At 38.4% G+C, this 21,701-nt stretch overlaps 2 protein-coding genes and 2 long non-coding RNA genes across 4 annotated transcripts; 3 read left to right on the forward strand and 1 right to left on the reverse strand.

Moving 5' to 3' along the window:
- Positions 1-605: 605 nt before the first annotated feature.
- Positions 606-2,029, forward strand: LOC103414616 (uncharacterized). The gene is made up of 2 exons (XR_526090.4): positions 606-821; positions 1,749-2,029. It is a non-coding gene; the product is annotated as an uncharacterized lncRNA (long non-coding RNA).
- A 5,687-nt stretch (positions 2,030-7,716) lies between these two features.
- Positions 7,717-12,162, reverse strand: LOC103430799 (LIMR family protein At5g01460). Its single transcript, XM_008368939.4, has 14 exons — positions 11,345-12,162; positions 11,139-11,224; positions 10,838-10,950; positions 10,622-10,732; positions 10,124-10,222; positions 9,911-10,033; positions 9,723-9,785; positions 9,576-9,640; positions 9,018-9,127; positions 8,816-8,930; positions 8,646-8,711; positions 8,415-8,525; positions 8,257-8,323; positions 7,717-8,159 (listed from the first exon to the last, which is right to left on the reverse strand). The coding sequence occupies exons 1-14, from the start codon at positions 11,692-11,694 to the stop codon at positions 8,112-8,114; spliced, it is 1,527 nt and encodes a 508-aa protein (XP_008367161.1). The 5' UTR covers positions 11,695-12,162; the 3' UTR covers positions 7,717-8,111.
- A 2,174-nt stretch (positions 12,163-14,336) lies between these two features.
- LOC139190179 (uncharacterized) lies at positions 14,337-15,236 on the forward strand. The gene is made up of 2 exons (XR_011574234.1): positions 14,337-14,647; positions 14,741-15,236. It is a non-coding gene; the product is annotated as an uncharacterized lncRNA (long non-coding RNA).
- Positions 15,237-19,007: 3,771 nt separating this feature from the next.
- On the forward strand, positions 19,008-20,287 carry LOC139189891 (carbamoyl phosphate synthase arginine-specific large chain, chloroplastic-like). Its single transcript, XM_070809153.1, has 2 exons — positions 19,008-19,087; positions 19,201-20,287. Exons 1-2 carry the CDS (start codon positions 19,008-19,010, stop codon positions 20,285-20,287), a joined length of 1,167 nt encoding a protein of 388 aa, XP_070665254.1.
- Positions 20,288-21,701: the final 1,414 nt, after the last annotated feature.

Below are 21,701 nucleotides of genomic sequence, written 5' to 3' on the forward strand. Positions count from 1 at the left end.
AAGAAAAACCCTAATTTATATATAGACAAACTTGAACCTGATTTTGCAATCAAACTTAAAAAAAAAAAAAACCACTACTGAAAATTGCCACATTTAATAACTTGCACCCTTTACGTTGAGAGAGGGAATTGAAGATGGGTGGGCATGGAAACAAAAACCGCACAAAACCACTCCGGCTTATAAGATAATTTGATAACTAAGATGAATGTTTATTATTTATTCAAAACAAAACAAAACCTTATACATACATGAACTAACATAATTATTTTTATGCCCCTCGTTTTTGGGGGCCCTGAGCGGTCGCCTTGGTTGCCCTATGCTAGACCTAGTCTTACATAGTTACATTACGATTACACACGTGAAGGGTTCAGTTGAAATGTCTATATCGGAAGAAACTGATTAGGGGGAAAGAAAGATTTTCATATCAACTATCAAGCTACTCTCTTGCTTACACGTCCTTGGGTACGTTTATAATGCGACATATGAGTGGTACCCAACTAGTTAATAAGAAGCAAAAGTGACAAAATTAGGGAAGGTAGAAAGAAATTTCGTGAGATATATATACACTATTCAAGGAAAAAATTTCTAAGTACGCCTATATATATTTGCGGCTCGAGTAGATTCTCAATTCTGCACAATATTTTTACAGATGAACTTCGGCGGTCCAAAGTTTGAAACTGCGCTATCAGTTGGATTGTTGAAGGGTTTCTTGCTTGCTCCATGTAATTTGCTTATTTTACTGCATCCTATCATGTGTCCATAAACGTACTTATGTACGTATGCTCATGACCCTACTCTGAATCTCAAGCTCTGAATTTCCGGTACCAGTTGATTTAATTATAATATTTTCTTTGGAGGTTACTCAATTCATGGAGATTATTAAGCAACCAAATTTACATGTAATTAGTATTTTCTTATTCATAAGCTGACCTCTACTCTTTCTGATAGTCATTTTATTTTTAGTTTTTAGTTTTAATTTTTGTGGTGAGATTAAGGAAAGTATAAGGGTGAAAGGAGTGGTGAAGGAGAGGTGGGAGGGAGAGGAAGAAACAAAGAAGAACAAACTTAAACATGATCTTGAAAGTATAACGATTACAATAGTTTTTTGTTTTTTATTTTTTATTTTCTGTGCATTTTTTCTACCTCTTCGATCATCTTTTCTCCACTCTTTGTTTATAGTCTTGTGCTTCCATGATAAAGTAATTTGGTCAAAATTTCGAGGCCAAATTAATATATATTGTAATAAGTGGAAAAATCTAGTTTGATCTTTTCCGTTAAGAATAAGGATGAGTACGGATTCATTCGGTTCAATTTTTTTTTTTTAAATCGAAAATCAAAGCAAGATTACTATTTGGTTTCGTTATGTTTTTGCAATCTGTAAAGTAGAAACCGAATTCGTTTTCGTTTTTCTTCAAGCTTTTTTTCTTTTTCTTTATAATTAACCTAGAATTGGAGAGAAAATGAAAAAAAAAAAATCTAGAGAATAAAGCTTTCAAAATATTTGGGCCTCTCATCACATATTATTTATCATCGATCACTCCACACAGTCCAAAAATATGTCTTGCTGTCATTATGTCTTTGCCAGAATATCCAAATAATACCCAAGAATATATTTGCCCTCCACACGATCCATGTCTGTGGAACCCTAGACAGAGCTTTCCACGAAGCTTCCTCCATCTTTGTGGGCACGTCCGTACACATCTTTATCACGTCGTTCTCTATATAATTGCATGATTTGTTTTGTACAGGAGCTCAGCTGGGACATGCATAAGATTTATACCACACCTTCGGAATAATAACGACAGAAATGTTGTTTTGAGATGTAATGTCATGTACATGGGGTATAGGAACTGCAATTTCCACGAACTTTCCTCTCTATCTCTATCAGGGGCAGAGTAGGCTTTTGGAGTAGCGAAATGTGCAATCGCATAATGTTATATACACTTTTGTTTATTCACTGAACAAAAGATACATATGAATGTAAATGTTGTTTCTAAACTCGAATCGAACGCATAAAATTACACTCTAACATGTTTCGGAAATTTCATTTCATTAAGTGAGTTCAAATGGGAAAGAGATAAATAAATAAAAAAACACAAATCTAACAAATAAGAACAGAAACGAAAAAAATATGAAAAATTAGAGTTAGAAGAAGTGAAAGACAAATTTACGTTTCTGGGTGTCACCCAAATGAAGGAATAGACATACTATTCCAAGAAAAGCGTGCCACCTCTGTACGAAGCTTTGCTGGCTCTCTGTGTTTTCCTCACCTGCAATTAGACCTGAGAGAGAGAGAGAGAGAGAGAGAGAGAGAGAGAGAGAAGAGTCATCATCGTCATGGAAAATATTGTCAAATTCCCCCCAAACAACAGTTAAATATCAGAACCAGTCCAATAGTTTGAGTATTCTTCTTTTCTACTTGTGTTTAAGAAAATATTGTCAAATTCCCCCCCTATAGATTTCAGAACTCTAGCTTTACCCAGTAAAGTTTATCATCATGTTTCCAGACCAAATAGGTTCCTTCAAAGTTTGAATCCTTCTCCTTCTTCTTTTATTGTTCCTTGTCATAGGGTTAAATTATTACGATATATTTAGGAAGTTGTTATTGACTCTCCAAAATTCTCATTCTACACTCCAAACTTTCTATGTTTAGAAAGAAAAATACATTTGTGAGGAGTGTAGAATGAGATTTTTGGAGTGCCAATAACACTTTCCTATATTTATATAAGAAGTAAAAGAATAAGTTGAAGTCATCTACAAAATTTGAATTTGATAAACAATGGTAAACAAATCTAATTGGATAAAAAGATACTAGTTATCAATTTTCTCATGTTCATGTTTTTCTGACAATAATTTGTACACATTTTGGGTGTTTGTACAAAAAGCGTTTTTTATTTTTTTTATTTTCCATGTACAACGAAAAACAAAAAGAAGTTCACATTCAAATCCGAAAATTATGAAAGTCAACCTAATACCTCTCCTTATAGGCGGCGAGAATATCACAAAAGGGGATGTATTCAATTGACAACTTGATGAATTCTAATGGAATTATAACTCCCATGGTGTCTATGAATTTTAATAGATTCATATAGACTCCACATGAATATTATTGAATACTTGTGTTATAAAAATGCTCTAAGGAGGCAGCCTGGGTGCTAGACGATGGACGTCCGATGCGATTTTGGGCAAGTTGTTTACAAAAATCGGTGGGAGTTAGGCAGCCACCTAGGCATCTCTAAACTACTAGGCGGTGCTAGGCGGATTGAATCTTGTCTTCTTCCATCGCTCGTTCTGCAACTCTCACCATCTTGAATTCTCGTCTTCTTCCATCGGTATGAAGCTAGTGATGATTTTGAGGATCAATCACTAAAATGGGGTTGTTAAAACAAGGTTCCACCCTCAAGAATATAATCGAAAAATCTTACCTTAATTTTCAAAACCTCATGGTGCGGCGAATGTGAAAATAAATAGACTGATTGATGATTTATGTACGAATTTGCAAAACTGAATAAAAACCGGGGGTCACCCATGTTTTTTGTGAAAATTTCAAATTTTTTATTTTCACAAAATATTTTCCATGAGCATTAAGGAAAACTTTATAAGGAATTACGAAGCGGTGTTACGGTTTACTGAACAATGAATTTATATTTAGTGTAATATTTAATCCGAAAACTAAATAAATAGGTGAAAAATATTGTTGTGAGGCCCAAGTCATTGTTAAAATGGGGTTCCACTATCAAGCATATCAACATAATGTCTTACCTTAATTTTCAAAACTTCACAATAAGGCGAAGGTGAAAATAAATAGATTGAGAATGTGAAAATAAATAGATTGAACGATGATTTATATACGAATTTACAAAACCGACTAAAAATCCACCTTTTTTTGGTCAACAATTTAAATTTTTTATTTTTGCGAAATATTTTTTGTGAACATTACGGAAAACTTTATAAGGCATATAGAAACAGATTTACGATTTATTGATTAATAAATTTCTATTTAGTAGAATATTTAAGCCGAAAACTAAAAAAAATAAGTGACAAATATAGTTGTGAGGCTCCAAACATTGTCAAATGGGGTTCTACCCTCAAGAATCCCAACGGAAAGTTTTACCTTAATTTTCAAAACTTCATGGTGAGGCGGATGTGTAAATAAATAGATTGAACGATTATTTAATTACGACTAGGCGATGATCGGTAGCGTGGTTGACACACCCCGATCCTAGAATCAAGGCGTGCTGGCCGTCACGTGAGCGTGACATAACCAAAAGTGCGATGCGGAAGCAAAAGATAAAGGAATTACGAAGGAATAAAAACCAACTACTAGCAATAATATCCAACTAACATGCTAGAGTAAGTTTAAGTGTGAAACACACAAATTCAGAGCATAAACACTAGGTGCAGTCAAGTAGGACCATAACTAAATTACAACACCCGAAGGTGAGTCCTACATTTATGTAGTCTGTCAGAACGCCGTAGAAGTCCTCGTCAACCACCAACTGCTAACTAGAACCTGGAGGGGCAAAAAACAAGATTGAGTGGGTCAGTAAAACAAAGCTTTTCGAAAACATTTCATCAAAAACATATCTAACTCCTCGCTGTAAAACCTGTATACTTTCCCAGAAAATAACATAATAGCACATAAATCTTCGTATATCTCAAATCATCAATCTTTATCAAAAACCAGAAAATATGCCATGCTATAAATGTCAATAACAGAATATGGATGCATCAATATAACAGGTGGAATAATGAATCAACCAGAGGTATCAGAGCCAATCCTTGACCGGAAGTGTGCCGATAAGGACGTCGGACCCCTAAGGGGGGTGGATTGTAACATCCCACATCGCCCAGTGGAGTGATCCTTAAATGTATATTCCTATCCCTACCTAGCACGAGGCCTTTTGGGAGCTCACTGGCTTCGAGTTCCGTAGGAACTCCGAAGTTAAGCGTGAAGGAGGCCAGAGCACTCCCAGGATGGGTGACCCACTGGGAAGTTGCTCGTGAGTTCCCAAAAACAAAACCGTGAGGGAATGGTAAGCCCAAAGCAGATAATATCGTGCTACAGTGGTGGAGTGGGCCCGGGAAGTGGTCCGCCCCGGGCCGGGATGTGACAGTGGTACTGCTCATTCCCTATTCCAATTTATTTCTTTATTTTCTGCTTTTTTTTGTTTTTTTTCCATTGAGTGTTTCTTCATACATTACTTTATTTGAGTAACCACTATTAAATTCAAATATCTTGAAATATAGGTTTTAAATTGTTGATTTCAAGTGTTTAAATATGAATTGTAATAGATTTTTCATGGAAAAGACGGCGGAAATTTTGCAGATGCATTTTTGTCAAAGGAAAAGACGGCGGAAATTTGCATCCACAAATATATTTTGAAGAACATGAGTATGATAGTTTGTTGTTATGTTAAGAGAAATAAGAGAAACATTAGCAAAAATAAATAAAAGACTAAAAAAATTTTAAAAGGGGAGATCGGTACGAAACTAGCGATTTACGATTTATTAAGCAACAAGTGTATATTTAGTTGAATATTTAAGCCAAAAAATAAAAAAATAAGTGAAAAATATAGAGACGTTAAAGTAGTGTATATTTTTTATTTTTTTTTAAATTAGAGATGTTAAAATCATTTTTACGTGGGGCTTAAACAAAAAAATAGCAAGATTTTATTTTGTTCAATAGTCTTTCACCCTCTTTTGGTTGACAAAGAAGGTTATATTAATATGTAGTTTAGATTTAGATAAAAGAAAAATTAACGAAAAAAAGGTTCAAATATCATTAAATTTAGGTTTTAAATCGTTGATTACAAGTGTTTAAATACGAATTATAACAGATTTTGCACGAAAAAAATATATTTTAAAGAACATGAATATGATAGTTTGTGGTAGTGGTAAGAGAAATAAAAGAAAAATGTAAAAAAAATAAATCGACTTTTTAGCCAAAATGGTTATTGAGATTTGCATAACACATCATTTTGGTCATTGAGATTGAAAATCAATAGAAATGGTCCCTGAGATTGTCCACCATCCATTATTTTGGTCATTCAATTAAAAACTCTGTTAAGTGTCCCGGAGCTCTTGGCCGGAAGTTTGGGCAATTTTCAAAGCTTCGTAACTCAATCGTTTCTTAACCAAATTCGACCCATAATATATCAAAATGAAGATATGAAAGTGTAGAACAAGATTATACCTATTTGGAAGCCCAATGGTTGCTGGAGATGTCCGGAAAATAGCCTGAACGTGACTCGTTCGCGGGAAAACTGGAAAACTCGCCAAAAACTGGGTAAATTTTGAACGTTCATAATTTCTTCAATACTCAACGAAATAGAGTGATTCAAAAAATGAAAATCATACTTCTCAACGAGACAAAGAGAATGGTACTTTTCTCGACGGCTAACTCGTCGTGGTTTGGCCGGAATATGGCTTGAAAGTGGCTAACTCGGCTCAAATAGTTTTACAGTTTATTGAGTAACAAATGTATGTTTAGTAGAATATTTGAGCCAAAAACTAAAAAAATAGGTGAAAACTATAGTAGTGAGGCCAAGAACATTGTCAAATGTGGTTCTACACTCAAGAATTTCTACGGAAAGTCTCATCTTAATATTTAAAACTTCACAGTGAGAAAGTCACGCATGACTTTCTAGCACTTGCAAGAATTTGAATTATTTTTGTACATTTTTCTTTTATTTCTCTTACCACTAGCACAAACTATCATATTCATGTTCTTCAAAATATATTTTTCTGTGCATGGAGCCCGACTCATTTTCTAAGCACCCGAAAGTTCACCTCGTTCTGCATGCGCAGAGCCCGCCTCATCTTGTGTGCCTGGGTTCGCCTTGTTCTGAATGTGAGGTGCCCGCATCATTTTGCATGCCAGAAGCCCACCCCATTTTTCGTGCGCAATGCTTGCCCCGATTTGTGCGACATATCTTGCTAACTTGTTTTGTGTGCTAGAAGCCTGCCCCATTTTATGTGAGTGGAGCCCGCCTTGTTTTGCATGTCATGATTCACCTTATTCTATGTGAGCTGAGTTTGCCTCGTTTTGCGTCACCCATGTTTTTTGACAAAAATGCAAATTTTTTATTTTCTCAAAATATTTTTCCCAGGCATTAAGCTGGACTTTTTTAAGGACTTCGGAAGCAGTTTTACAATTTATTTAGCAACAAATGTATGTTTAGTAGAATATTTGAGCCGAAAACTAAAAAAATAAGTGAAAACTATAGTAGTGAAGCCCAAAACATTGTCAAATGGGATTCTACACTCAAGAATCTCGATGAAAGTCTCACCTTAATTTTCAAGACTTCATAGTGAGATAAAGGTGAAAATAAAGATAATTTTCGCAAAATATTTTCCTTGAACATTACAAAAAACTTTGGCATTTGGAAGCAAATTAACGATTTATTGGGTAACAAATGTATATTTAGTAGAATATTTATGTGTAAACCTCTGGCTGGTCTATTTCTTGATAATCAGAACATGTGATGTGTCTAATTGTCTTACAAATTAAACATTGTACTTTATTTTCTTTATCTGGAAATTAAGTGCCTGAGAACATGTCTGTCATAAAGCCTGAATACTTTTAAAAAATAAATAGATTGAAAGATGATTTACGTACGAATTTGCAAAACCGACTAAAAACCATGAATACATGTCATTTTGGCTCATGTTGAGTGTCGTGTCTGAAATTGCTACCAGAAAAGTGGACAAATATGAAACTGAAACGGTTACTCATACAATCATCTGTTCCCACCGGTTATGTTACATCAAGGGCAGTTCCAGAGATCCAGTTTCCACGGGTGCAAAGGATCAACACGATTACAAGATCAAACCAATTTGTAACACAAGAAGTCAAATAAAGGAATATTACATACAAATGGGGGAAAAGCAAACGGGGGTGGCAGCAGCGGAACACTGAACTTGCCACTCCCCCTGCACTAACACAACACAAACTCAGATGATATTCGCCTAATCCTCCAAAACCTTTCAACAGTAGATCAAACCTAGGCATACGCATCCGAACGTTAAAGCCACTCCGAAAAGAGAATATAAAACCGGGAACTCCAACAGCTACAAGTGAGTGCATGCTGTTCCAGAGAAAACGTAAATTACGAGGAAAGTTGGAACCTGCCGCTAGGTTTTTTTCTTCTCCAGCCCTGAAATTTTAAACCGAAAATACTTTACTCTCGGAAGCCCGTAGAAAAGACTAATAAACCGAAGAAAAAAAAAAGAATATACAGTTAGAAAACGTACAAAAGCAGCATAGTACACAAACGTCAGTCCTGCCAGGACAATAAATGCAATTTGGAACACATTGTACCTGTAATGCAAATACCAAAGTGTATAACCATATCAGTAGAACATACATGCATGTTTAATTAGAATGAATCCTATCAAAGAGAACAACTCACTTGTACAGATATCTAATTCCACGAAGAGATTCCAAGGTGTGACCAAATATTTCTTGTGCTGCAGTTGCTTGAGCATAGTATGCAAATGCCGTGGAGCAGAACTGAATCACACTGAAACAGTGGAAACCAACAATAATTACGATTGCAATTCTAGAAATCTTAAAAAATTTATAGAACCATGAACATGCAGTCTTCATCTAAAATGTAAATGAGGACCACAAAGATACAAACCTGATGGAGCTAAGTAGTATAAGTCCCACATTAAATAAAAATGAATTCATTAGAGTAGCACCCCACCTGAAACAAGTAAATTAAATTTATGAGCAACCAAGCCTTCTGGTGATAAGACAATAGAGGCGTAAACAAACATTATTGAATAAGTAGGGCAGAAACATCATTACTTCATCGGATGAATTGTGATGAAAACTAATTTCAGCCCAAGCATCATCGACCCAGCAATGACTGCAAGCAGAAGGTAGAAGCAGAAGAATGCAAACGCAACAGTGCCTAAAAGACCTGATGAAGAAGATAAGCAGATCAAACTCATATTCATTCAGAAGAAACTATAAAACGTACAACAACAAAAATGCAATCTGAAAGTACCCCAAACATCATCCAGCTTGATGAAAACTTCGTTCAAGAAAGGAGAAAGCGGAGGGCTAATCAATAGATATATGACAATATGAGCAATCCAAGCCACTGAAACAATCAATCTGAAAAACAAAGGCACAACACAAGGTTTCAGTCTGAATAAATCATCAGTCATTAAAGAAAGTGTGACACACAAGAAAACAAGAGCTATGGTAGTATATGCTATGATAAAAATCATGAATGATACCACGTCATAGCCTTAAAGAGAATAAAGCATTCCTAACCGCCCATGCTATATAAATGTTACCGCATAATCAAGCTATATGGGTACATCACTGCCTACAGTGAGCACCAACAAAAATAAATCGTAGTGAAATGCATATATTATACTTATAAGTTATAACAAATGCTTAAATTTCTCTTCCACAAACATAATCTTTCCTCTTCCTTTTCTGAGACTTTCTGCACTAAAATATTCATCCCATCTCAATCTTCTCAGGAAGCAAGTGCTATTTAAATCATTGAGCATATAGATTTTACAATAATTAAATGGACAACATCAGCACTCACCCTAAGATTCCCAACACAAGTTTTGCCAAGTACCCAAGAACTGTCATAGCCCAAGTAGTCTCAGCCTGAAATGAGGCAGGAAGATTAGAATAGAAAGAGTGCTATATATATGGAACGTGCAACAAGTCACATGTGAATGCCCCTTACTTTCTCTCCTTGAGGATACACCTCTTCTAAAAGTTTTACATCTTCTTCTAATTGAAGCAACTCCTGCAAGGTTAAGCAAGCAAAACTTTTGATGAGATAGTTAAGTCGTTAAACAAAACTGAAAAAAAAAACCGCTAATGCCTAACTGTGAAATAAAAATTCACTTTGCATGCAAAATTTAATTATACCTTCTCTACTGCCTTTACATTTTTACGCCATTTTCTACCCTTAGAGCCAGCTCTTTCTTCTTGATGAAGCGCATCAGCTGCTTTCTTCAACTCTTTTGCTTTCTTGCCCAGTTCAGTAGCTTCCTAGATTATAACAAGAGAAACTACCCCATAAGCAATCACAACGAGCTTCATCATCTTAACATTTACACTTGATAGAAAATAAAGTAGTACCTTGATATACTGTGACCGAGTAATAACAGCCTTTGGACGCCGAATGAATGAAAATATGAGTCCCAGCGGTAGACAGGCAATGCCAACACCACCGAATATCTGGATGATATAGAACATTGGAGATTAATTATATTTTATACTAAATAAAAGTAGGATAGGAAAATAAGATGTCTGTATAATATCTTTGTTGACTATACACATGCATAAAAATTTAACATATTCCACACAGAGACATACATAATATGTATATACTATATCCATATGTAGTATCTTGCAAAAGAAAAGAGGCAGTCTAATCAACTCCTGGGGGGGGCATGTTGCTCCCCTGGACCATAGCCAAGTTATCCAACACAATAGTTCTCAAGATTAAAACAAAAGAAGCTGATCTCTTTACATCATTTACATTCATTTATCTAATAATGGGTAAAGACTCCCCGGTTATCACATGCATATTCAATAACAACACGAATATGTGAAGATTTCTGGTAATGAACTTACAGTAAAAAGCACGGATCCAACAATGGTAGCAAGTGCAACGACATATTCTGGAAAGGTAGTACGCATTGTCCATGTTTTCTCTGACGTATCGCTTGCAAGATATGCAGAGCACTGTAAGGACAAGAGAAGCAGGACAGAAAGAAACCCAATATGAGTAAGAGGACAGAGTTGATTCAATAATAGCCCAATCAAAAAACACATGTGACAAGCTCATACCGCCTTTGCGCCATTTATGCATTCATTACTGCTAGAAAATTGAAATGAACTGGGAAAGGAAGTTGTGGAAGAAGAGAGGTGCCTAACAGTAAAATCCACCTTCCCAACTAACCCTGATAAACAATCAAAGAGTAAACATATGATACACAATCAGAGTGTTCTAACAAAATATGTACAACAAAAATCAAAATGTAACCAAACAAATGCTCAAATTCGTAAAGCACAGTTGTCGAAAAAAGAACAATTCTTTCAATGCAAAGATAAAACGTTCAGACGAAAATAACAAGTGAAGGGAACTAACCGTATAAGATTCCGAGCACGAGAGCGCAGACAACGGCGGTCACCGCAACCCACAACAACGCGCTTCCAATCCGTTTTCCAACACTCCTGAACACAAAAACATAAACCCAATTCACAAATCAACAATGTCAAGCTATTCACACACAAACATCTAACCCGCATTAAAGAAAAATGATAACTTTGACAAAAAACCCTAGAAGTACCTACTTGTCCTGGTCTCCTTCGTAGTAGAACATAGCGAAGGGGATGATGAAGAACACGAGCACGGCGTCAAGGATATAGATTGCGAGCCACAGATCCTTCATCGGAAGAGTGAGATTGCACGCGCCATTATAAATCGCGTGGCGACACGCCTGGCGGTTGGCCACGTCGGCCGGCAGCATGAGTATTGAAATAGCGGCGACGGAGAGCCCCAAAACGACGACGAATTTGGGGAAGTAGGCCTGGTTCTTGTCGTCGGGGTGCTGGTAATTGACGAGCAGGTAGACATTGAAGACGAAGACGATGATGCAGAGGATAATAGCGACGATGACGAGCGCGAGGTTGAAATCGCCCATCACGGCGGCGTCGTTTCAGCTGCTCTCGATCCGAATCGAATCGAGTCGGAGAGATCGAGAAGGGGAATCAGAAATTAGGGTTAGGGATTTGAAATTGCGCGTTCGAGTGATCGCAGATCTCTGTCGCTAATTCGAAACGAAGCAGAGAGGGGAAAGGGTGAGGGTCGGTTCCGGGGAGGTGGTTTGTTGGGGAGGGAGAGTAGGTTAGGTCCGTTTGGAGTGAGAATTACGGCTCTGTCCTTGAAGAGGTCGTTAGTTACGGTGTGGGAAGGGCGGCGAGGACGGACGTTCGGGGGTTTTACTGTAAAATGAGGAGGGGCGTCCGTGGCAAACAACAAACAAACAGGCTGTCGCACTTCGAGGCGAGAGGCCGGTTCGAGACATGTAATAATCGCTCGAAAGCTCCGCGGCGAGGAAACTGTGGAGCGTATTTCTGCTCACCATTTTTAAACAGTGTTAATCTTTATCATTTTATTTATTATTGTTAGATAAGTTTAAAGGGGTGTATGTATTCAATTCAGAATGTGAGATATTTTAATGAATTTATAAATCCATGAATTTTTATGAAGTTTAATTGATTTGTAGAGATTCTATATAAAATTTTGATTCAATTCTCTCGAAATCTCATGAGAAGAAGTGAGATTTGTGGATGCTTAAAATATACTACGAAATCTCTTCAATTCCCTCTAATTCCTTAATTTTCTCAAATTCTTTAAAATCAATTTCTATTTGAATTATAAACTTCTTTAAAATCTTAATTGAATATACCTGGATTTCTAAAAAATTTAATAAACTATTTTAAAATTCTAATTGAATACTCCTAGAATTTCAGAGAACCACTTAAAATCATGATCGAATACCTCTAGATTCATTAAAAGACTTAAAATTCCTTAAAATCCCAATTGAATACACCCCCTAAATTTTAAAATTTGTATTCATTCACTACATAAATTTCAAAATTTAAAGCCATCTAATAAAAATAAATAAGGTATTTAACATACAATATAATTTATATTGGTGCACAAAAATGCTCTCAAGTGTGTGACGTCTTCGACTCTTGGCTAAATGCAAGACAGTGTTTAAAGAAAAAGGTGGGACCATCTTTACTTTGTTTTAATTTAGGGTAAATTTCATATTTGCTCCCTAAATTCTTTAGGCGCTTTCATTTTGTCCTTCTAATTTATTTCATCCCAAGCCGATCCTAACTTTGATAATTTGGTTATTAATGTCAAACAACGACTGTCATCACAAAAGTTGATACAAAAGCAATTGACCATATTTTGTAGTACATCTTGAATTCTTGATAACTCATCTACTAGACCAGAACCAACTTTTTTCTTCCCATGTTTGCCGAATTTGAATATAAATAATTTGTATGAGAAAAGCTCTCAACTATCTCTCCATGAAAACACGAACAGAGATAAGAAACTCTAGTCGCCGACCCCAGCCCACCCTTTTTCTCCTCTTCCCTTCTCTTCTTCCATTTTTCTCTTATTTCAATTTTCTTTTGAGCTTTGTTTCGGTTTTCTTTGAGCTTTGGTCTCAATATTTCCTCTCAACTTGTCTCAAATTTGGGATTCATGCCCCTTCCTCAGCGTTCATCGGTCTTTTTCCACCCTTCCTCTCTTCTAGGCGTGCCTTTGCAAACACAAACCTCCATCTCCCCCCATATTTTCCTTCTACATCACTTCCTCATAATCCATTGCCACCCCATCATGTCCTCTGATCTGCGAGCTCCAAAAAAAAAAAATGGATGCCAAATCCATCTCCCTTGCTCACTTCCCCTCCCTCGACCGGCCTTCCAGAATCCCCTTGAGGCCAAGTGTTATGCAGCTTCGGCCAAAGTAAGAGTAGTTTACATACCCCATTAGCCTCACCTTTTATCCATGTGTTACTATTGTTGTATATATTTGCAGGAATTGGTGAAAGGGATTTGGACCATGTGACTATTTCTCAGTCAAAGAGTTTTCAATGATGAAATCTGGTTGTTTATTTTGTCAAATTAACCACTCAAGTCATTTATCCAATGTTGTTACTTTGGTGGCTACTGGAATGACGTTCGTGACAACTCTCTGCATTTGGAAGATAGAGATTAAGGTTTTAATTTTTGTTTATTTGCTTATTGGGCTGGCTTTTGTGCATTTGAATTCTCCAATTATATTTTAGGTTATTTTACTTTTCTTTGGATTGTCGTGTAACTTTTTTTGTACTTAATGAATGTTACAACAAAAAAAAGATAAGAACAAAAAAAAAGGCCTAGGAGTGTAAGCATTAATGCAAAGAATTGGTCAATTTGATCTGAAATTATTTTTTATCGCCCCAAAAACTAGCATAATCTTAAGCCATAATTTGAGGACAAAAAAAGTTTGAGATTAAAGTGAAATTGTCTATTCTAAAGTTGGAAGGGAATTGGCTTGTTCATGGCTACAATCAAGAAAATGCCCCTTGATTTCACCTTATTTGCAAGAAAGCCATCTGATTTGGGGCTATGTTGGAGTCTAATTATGAAAAGATAGGAGGGTAATTTTGTCCGTAGGAATTGGGTGCCCTGCTATACACGTGTTGGGCTGACTATTACATCGGGTTGCATTTGTGGGATCGACGGCTGTGTGTGGTGGGATTTGGTAAGGGGATGGGTTAGAGAGAGCCTTCAGCTTGCAGGGAGGGATGGAGAGAGAAAGAGAGAGCTTGAAGAATTCCACAACTTCTCCTGAACAAGGGTTCGCTGTGCAATTCTAGTTCTCTCTCTATAAAAAAAAAATATGCTTTCGTCGTTCTCGACTTCTTCTTCTATCTCACAGAGGGTAGGGTTGCTATCGGTAAGAAGGAATGGGTGTGAGATTCGGTGAGAGGAAGGAAGGTGAGGAGTAGGAAGATGGGCCCAAATAAAAACTTCCCCCCTTCATAACCTATAGACTCAGGACTCATGGAATAATCATGGATTATTGTTGAGGTAATTTGATTGTTTCCTCTTTTGTAAGTTCTTTCTGTTAGTTTATTGTTCTTGAATTTTAATTTTTCTCTTTTCCAACTTGGAACTTGGAAGATTCGACCTCGGGTGAGAGAATCGTGATGTGACAATCATATTCTCTCTCACAACTCACAACAATGAAATCGCGCAAGGCTTCGTGGATTGAGGAATTCCAAAAATATGCACTTTCGAGCAATTCATAGGCATTGCTTTTGTCTGAGATACTTCTTCCACCAGCTGGGTAGGTATAAAAGCAATGATCAACTCTGTTGATGCATAAAACCGGAGGGTCTTGGAACAATGTAAATCCGACCGTGAATCTGCAAGAAAGTAAATAACATAAGATGTATCGTGGTTCACCCCAATGTTTGGGGTACGTCCACACTGATATTGTATTTCTTTGTTTGTGAGGGAAAAAGAGAGCCTGTATGTAAGAGTGAGGCTCTGGGGATCTCAGGCCTAAGAATTGGCCTCTCCCAATGAGAAGAGTGAGAAGTCCTTTTATAGAATAAGGGCTCCTCACTTATTACACATTTGCCCCTTCATTTATTACATAATTACATTTGAGTCCCCCAAGTATTTATATGAGATCTAAATATGGAGGCCCTAAGTATGGTATAAACAGTAGTCCCCCAAGTCTTCAGTCAAGAGAGACTTTTGGCTGGAGACTTGAAATTCAGTCCATGTGTGGGCCGAAGTAACTAGATGTCGTCTAGAACTGAATACCCGATATGAGGCGGTGCTTAATGTAAAATGATGCTCAACTAGAAGTAGCACATGTTGCGAGGCTGCTTTGCTTATGGCTTATGTTGCCTTGGTTGGCTCGACTTGTGGTGTTGAAGGTGAGGGAATCCCTTTTATAGAATACGGGCTCGCTCCTTAATACATAAATGATGGGCTAGAGTTGATGCTCGCGACGAGGCGGTTGCTCAGTAGGTGGCGATGCTTTCTAATGATGGTGAGGGAGTCCCTTTTATAAAATAAGGGCTCGCTCCTCAGTACATGAATAATGGGTGATCTCTAATGAAAGTGAGGGAGTCCCTTGTATAGAATAATGGCTCCCTTCTCAATACATAAATAATGGGCTAAGTCCCCCAAGTATTTTTCATGAGGCCCAGTTGAGGCCCAATATATGGTACATAATGTAGTCCCCCAAGTCTTCGGTCAATAGAGTCTGTTGGCTGGAGACTTCAAATTGAATCCATGTATGGGCCGAAGTGGCGGTTATTCGGAGGCGGTATTTGTATACCCTGCACTGAAGCTTTGCAGGTGAAGCTTTGCAAGTGAAGCTTTTGAAGATGAAGCTCTGTAAATGAAGCTTTTGAAGCTGGAGCTCTCGAAGATGGAGCTCTGTAAATGAAGCTTTCGAAACTGATTGACATGAGTCATGCTTATGAATATTTATGTTGATTGACATGAGCGATGCTCATGGATGTTGACATGAGTGATGCTCATGAATGTTGACATGAGTGATGCTCATGAATGTTGACATGAATGATGGTCATGAATGTTTATGTATGATTGTCATGAGTACATGAATGATGGTCATGAATGTTTATGTATGATTGTCATGAGTGATGCTCATGAATGTTTATGTATGATTAACATAAGTGATGCTCATGTATAATTTTGAAGTATTGGACGTACTTTTAATCACCTAGTGGGTGATAATAACGGCAGGATACCGAATAATTTTGGAGTACTGGGCGTACTTTTGATCACCTGGTTGGTGATAATAGCGGCAGAGTGCCGAATAAATTTGGAGTACTGGACGTACTTTTGATTACCTGATTGGTGATAATAACGGTAGGCTACCGAATAATTTTTTGTAGTACTGGACGTACTTTTGATCACCTGGTTAGTGATAATAGAGGGCCTGGCTCTTTTGGGCATATGGGTATTCGCCCTCCACATAACATTTCAGCCCATTATTTTGGGCTTGCCTTTTTTTTTTCTTTTTTTTTTATCCTCTGATGGGATTATACAGATGTCTCCGAAAGATAAGAGAAATAAATTACATCATTCAAAAATAAATCCGACCATCTGCTCAATGGGTCACGCCCATAATGCCATCACCACCGCAATTATGTTTGTTTTTTTTTTCCTTTTGCTTTTTGCTTTTGTTTTTCTGCTTTGCTTTTGCTTTTTCTGCTTTGCTTTTGCTTTCCACTGCACTTTCTCTATCTCTTCACCTGGCAAACAAAATGAATCATCATAATAGGAAGCTTATCTTTTACTTTTCTTTCTGCTTTTCTCCATACATTCTTTTTCTTTTATGGGAGTGGTTGAGCTGTCTGATGGTTTGCAATGATCTCTGAGACTGATCGAGTAGTGGGCTGTATCATGAAAGTTTCTCAAGATTCATGAGCACGTTATCATCGACATCTTGACCAAAAGCCCAGTACCCGATCAGGGCCACCGGGAAATAGCAAATTACGTTGATAAAGTAGGCTCCCAGGGCACCTTTCCACATGGGAATTCTCGACGACTTCTCGAGAGTCGATGGAATTGTGGCCTGGACTTCAAGCGCCACTGCATGCCCGCCAAATGTAAATGAGATGTAACCTTATGGCTGCCATTGGTTCTTCTCTCTGATCCCTTGAAGAAACCTTGAGCAAGTGATCTTGGATCTTGCTAGGCAGTTGAATGACTGTAGAGTGATAGAAAATCATGCGTCGATTTTCTTCCTTCTGTTCCGAACAGCCGGGGCTGAGGAAGCTCCATATCCGCACAGGCCGCCGGCTTAGATATTATTTTCCTGGAAAAATTCGTAATTTTAAAGGAACTTCAGTGATTTCTGCTTCCGTTTTCAAGTTCTTTCGACTGCTTCAACTTCACAGATTGGCGGGGAGCTTTCAAAGTTCGAAGGCACATTCGCTTTCAGAAGACGAGAGGAAACAAAAAATCAAAAACCCAAGCTTTGACTCAAATTCTCCGAATGCTATTCGATACCAATTGCTTTGTTTCGCCTGCAACTCTGCAGTCTCGGCAATTTGAAAACTGTGATTTATTGCAGCAGTTCACTTGAAGATTCAACTCCACAGTCGGAATTTCACTTTTGGGAAATTCTCATCACCTTCGTCTTATTCTTTTGAATTTCTGATGACGAACTGTCTTATCACCTTCGTCGTCTTCTTCTTCTAGGTTCTACTATGGTACTCGGTAGTCTTACCCACATATAAAAGTCTAGCACCAGAGGCAACCAATTCCAATACATCATTGGACACCAACCAGGAAGACATTGCCAGGCCCACAACTGCCTATGTCACCTTCAGTGTGCCTGTTTTCTCTTAGCACCTGAAGCAACTTCCTGAGCTCGGGTAACTGCAAAGCGATGTTGTTTTCCCTCAGAGAATCAAAATCGGGCGAGAGAGAGAGCAGCAGGGGGTGGGTAAGGGTTGGTGAAATTCCAATGGCTGGTTCTGGTAAAGCCTGTAAGGAAGAGATCAGAGACAGCAGCTGATTCGCCCACTGGTTCCGCACTTGTAGCAGAGATGGGCAAATCCACCAGTTCGCAAATCCACCATTAGTGTAGCAAATCCTAGACCCAGTCAGCTTAGGTAACTCCAAGGAGTAGATTTTGCATTGTGATGGATCATAGATTTCATAAAGGTCACCAAATCTGGGAAAGTACATAAGCAGTGGTGATTGGTTGACCACCCGCACGGAAATGACAGTTGAGTGCCATCTCTTGCATACAACATGTTTATACCATACTTAGGGCATCCGTATTTAGATCTCGTACAAATACTTGGTGGACTTAAATGTAATTATGTAATAAAGGAAATGACAAATATGTAATAAGTGAGGAGCCCTTATTTTATAAAATGACTCATCACCCTCACAATTGGGGGAGACCATTTCTTAAGCCTTCTCACCCCTCTCACACTCTCTCCTTCACAAATACTCTCAGAGAAATACAATCAGTGTGGACATAGCCCAAACCTTGGGGTGAACCACGATACATCTTGTGTTATTTACATTCTTGCAGATTCACGGTCGAATTTACGTTGTTCCAAGACCATCCGATTTTATGCATCAACATTTGGCGCCGTCTGTGGGACACGACATAAAAAACTATGTCGGTTCTCTCTCAAATTTTCATACCTCCACCGTGAATCTGCAAAATCCAGAAAAACCCAACAACACTGCAGCATCGTGAATCTAACTACTACACATGTCACCATCATACTATTACACCACTACAACACCAAAATCATAGCCACTTGGAAGCATACACGTTTGGTTTCCTTCCCATTACCAATATCTAAAGATCTAATCTAATTTCCCCATCTTTATAATTGCTATTGTTTCTTAAGCTTTAGCTCTCTCTCTCGCTGTGATGGTGTCCGATGGAATTCTGTTGGGGGGCAACCCACTGCTCGACATTTCCGCCGTCGTCGATGAGGAATTCGTACAAAAGTCTCCATTTTCGACAACAGAAATGGACCGTTGTGCCTGAACCACAGCGAGGCTCTCTCCCCGAAACTCTCAATTTTCGGCAACTCCAAGCCCTATTCGTTGAAATCAAACAGCTTCCGCTTCGTTCTTTACTTCAAGAAACTCGGAGCGCGAAGCTCATTCTCCTCCGCTCTCCACCTCCGATCATTTCAGTCGCAGTTCGCCACTTTCCCTAACCATACTAGTCACCGAGTCAACTCGGTCCGGTGCGACTCAGATAATGGCGGAGCTACTGCGGCTAAGGAAGAGACGGCACCGAAGCTAGGGAAGAGGATGGACATTAAGAAGATCATGATTCTCGGAGCCGGGCCGATTGTGATTGGGCAAGCTTGCGAGTTCGATTACTCGGGGACTCAGGCGTGCAAGGCGCTGAAGGAGGACGGATACGAGGTTGTTTTGATTAATTCCAACCCGGCCACGATCATGATCGACCCGAACTTGGCCGACAAGACTTACATTACGCCCATGACTTCCGAGCTAGTTGAGCAGGTGCTCGAGAATGAGCAGCCTGACGCTCTGTTGCTGACAATGAGAGGCCAGACGGCGCTGAATTTGGCCGTGGCACTGGCCAAGAGCGGGACTTTGGCCAAATATGGGGTCGAATTGATCGGAGCAAAGTTGGATGCCATCAAGAAAGCAGAAGACATGGACTTGTTCAAGCAGGCCATGAAGAACATAGGTATCAAGACGTCGCCATCTGGGATTGCGACTACTTTAGAGGAATGTATCAAAATTGTGAATGAGATTAGGGAGTTTCCATTGATTATCAGGCCGGCATTTACTTTGGGAGGAACCGGAGGTGGCACTGCTTATAACAAAGAAAAATTTGAGGACATTTGTAAGGCAGTGATTGCAGCTAGTGTGACATCTCAGGTTTTGGTTGAGAAGTCGTTGTTGGGATGGAAGGAGTATGAGCTTAAGGTGATTAGGGACTTGGCTGACAATGTAGTGATTATATGTTTCATTGAGAATATTGACCCAATGGGGGTTCATACAAGGGATACTATCACTGTGGCCCCGGCTCAGACTTTGATGGATAAGGAGTATCAGCGGCTCAGGGACTATTCCATTGCTATCATAAGGGAGATTGGAGTGGAATGTGGTGGTTCCAATGTGCAGTTTGTGGTTAATCCTGTCGATGGTGAGGTTATGGTGTCATAAGCCATTACTTAGAGCTGCTCAACAGCAGAGACGAGCATGGTCAGGCGATAAAGAGCACTTTCATCTTAATTTCACGGATTTTATACATAAGTTCCTGCCTCCACGGCATGTGTAGCAGCGACAAGATCTTCTTCTGTCGTCCCCGATAACCTCACAAGAGAAATATGAGAGCTGCCAAAAGGTATCACTCTCACAAAATGATAATGTCAGCCCTGATCGAGCCAGCTATTTACAAGTCTGTACATACCTTGTAAATGGGGCCAAAGCCTCCGTGCCCAAGTTTGTTGAGGTCGGAGAAGAAACTGGTGACGATTTGCAGCGCGTGGAGGTCGAAGAAGAGAAACAAAGCAGAAAAAGAAAAGATCAAAAGCAAAAACAGAAAAGAAGATGCAAGAAACAGAAACAAAAGCGAAAGCAAAAAGAAAAAAACAGAAAGCATAGCTACCCACTAATGCACAACAGCCCAAGCTCCAAGTTGATTAAGGGAATCAACTTGGCACAATGACAACATAGAAGATGCCTACCAACTTTCATCATGCATGTTCCCACTCTTCACAGATGACACCATGATGTTAAAGTGAAAAGAAAAGGCAAAAGAGAAAGCAAAAGCAGAAAGCAAAAGTAAGGAATAAACACCCCACCAGAATGATGTAATTTACTTTTTTGACAGATGTATGATGTAATTTATTTTTCTTATCTCTCGGAGACATCTGTATAAACCACATCAGAGGGTAATAATACTAAAAAAAAAAAAGGGGCAAAGCCCAAAATAAATGGGCTGGAATGTTTTGTAGAGGGCGAAGGCCCATAAGCCCAAAATAGCTCCAACCAGGTGATCAAAAGTACGCCCAGTACTCCACAATTATTCGACAACCTGTCGCTATTACTACCAACTAGGTGATCAAAAGTACGCCCAGTACTCCACAATTATTCGGCAACCTGCCGCTATTACCACCAACCAGGTGATCAAAAGTACGCCCAGTACTGCAAAATTATTCGGCAACCTGCTGCTATTACCACCAACCAGGTGATCAAGAGTACGTCCAGTACTTCCAAATTATACATGAGCATTACTCATGTCAATCATACATAAACATTCATGAGCATTACTCATATCAATCATACATAAATATTCATAAGCATCACTCATGTCAACATTCATGTGCATCACTCATGTCAACATCCATGAGCATCACTCATATCAATCAACATAATCATTCATGAGCATCACTCATGTTAATCAGCTTCAAAAGCTTCATTTACAAAAGCTCTAGCTTCAAAAGCTTCATTTACAGAGCTCCAACTTCAAAAGCTTCATTTACAAAGCTCTAGCTTCAAAAGCTTCATTTACAGAGTTCTAGCTTCAAAAGCTTCATTTACAAAGCTCTAGCTTCAAAAGCTTCATTTACAAAGC

Source organism: Malus domestica, chromosome 12, assembly GCF_042453785.1.
Source record: "Malus domestica chromosome 12, GDT2T_hap1".
In the NCBI taxonomy this organism is placed as follows: domain Eukaryota; kingdom Viridiplantae; phylum Streptophyta; class Magnoliopsida; order Rosales; family Rosaceae; genus Malus; species Malus domestica.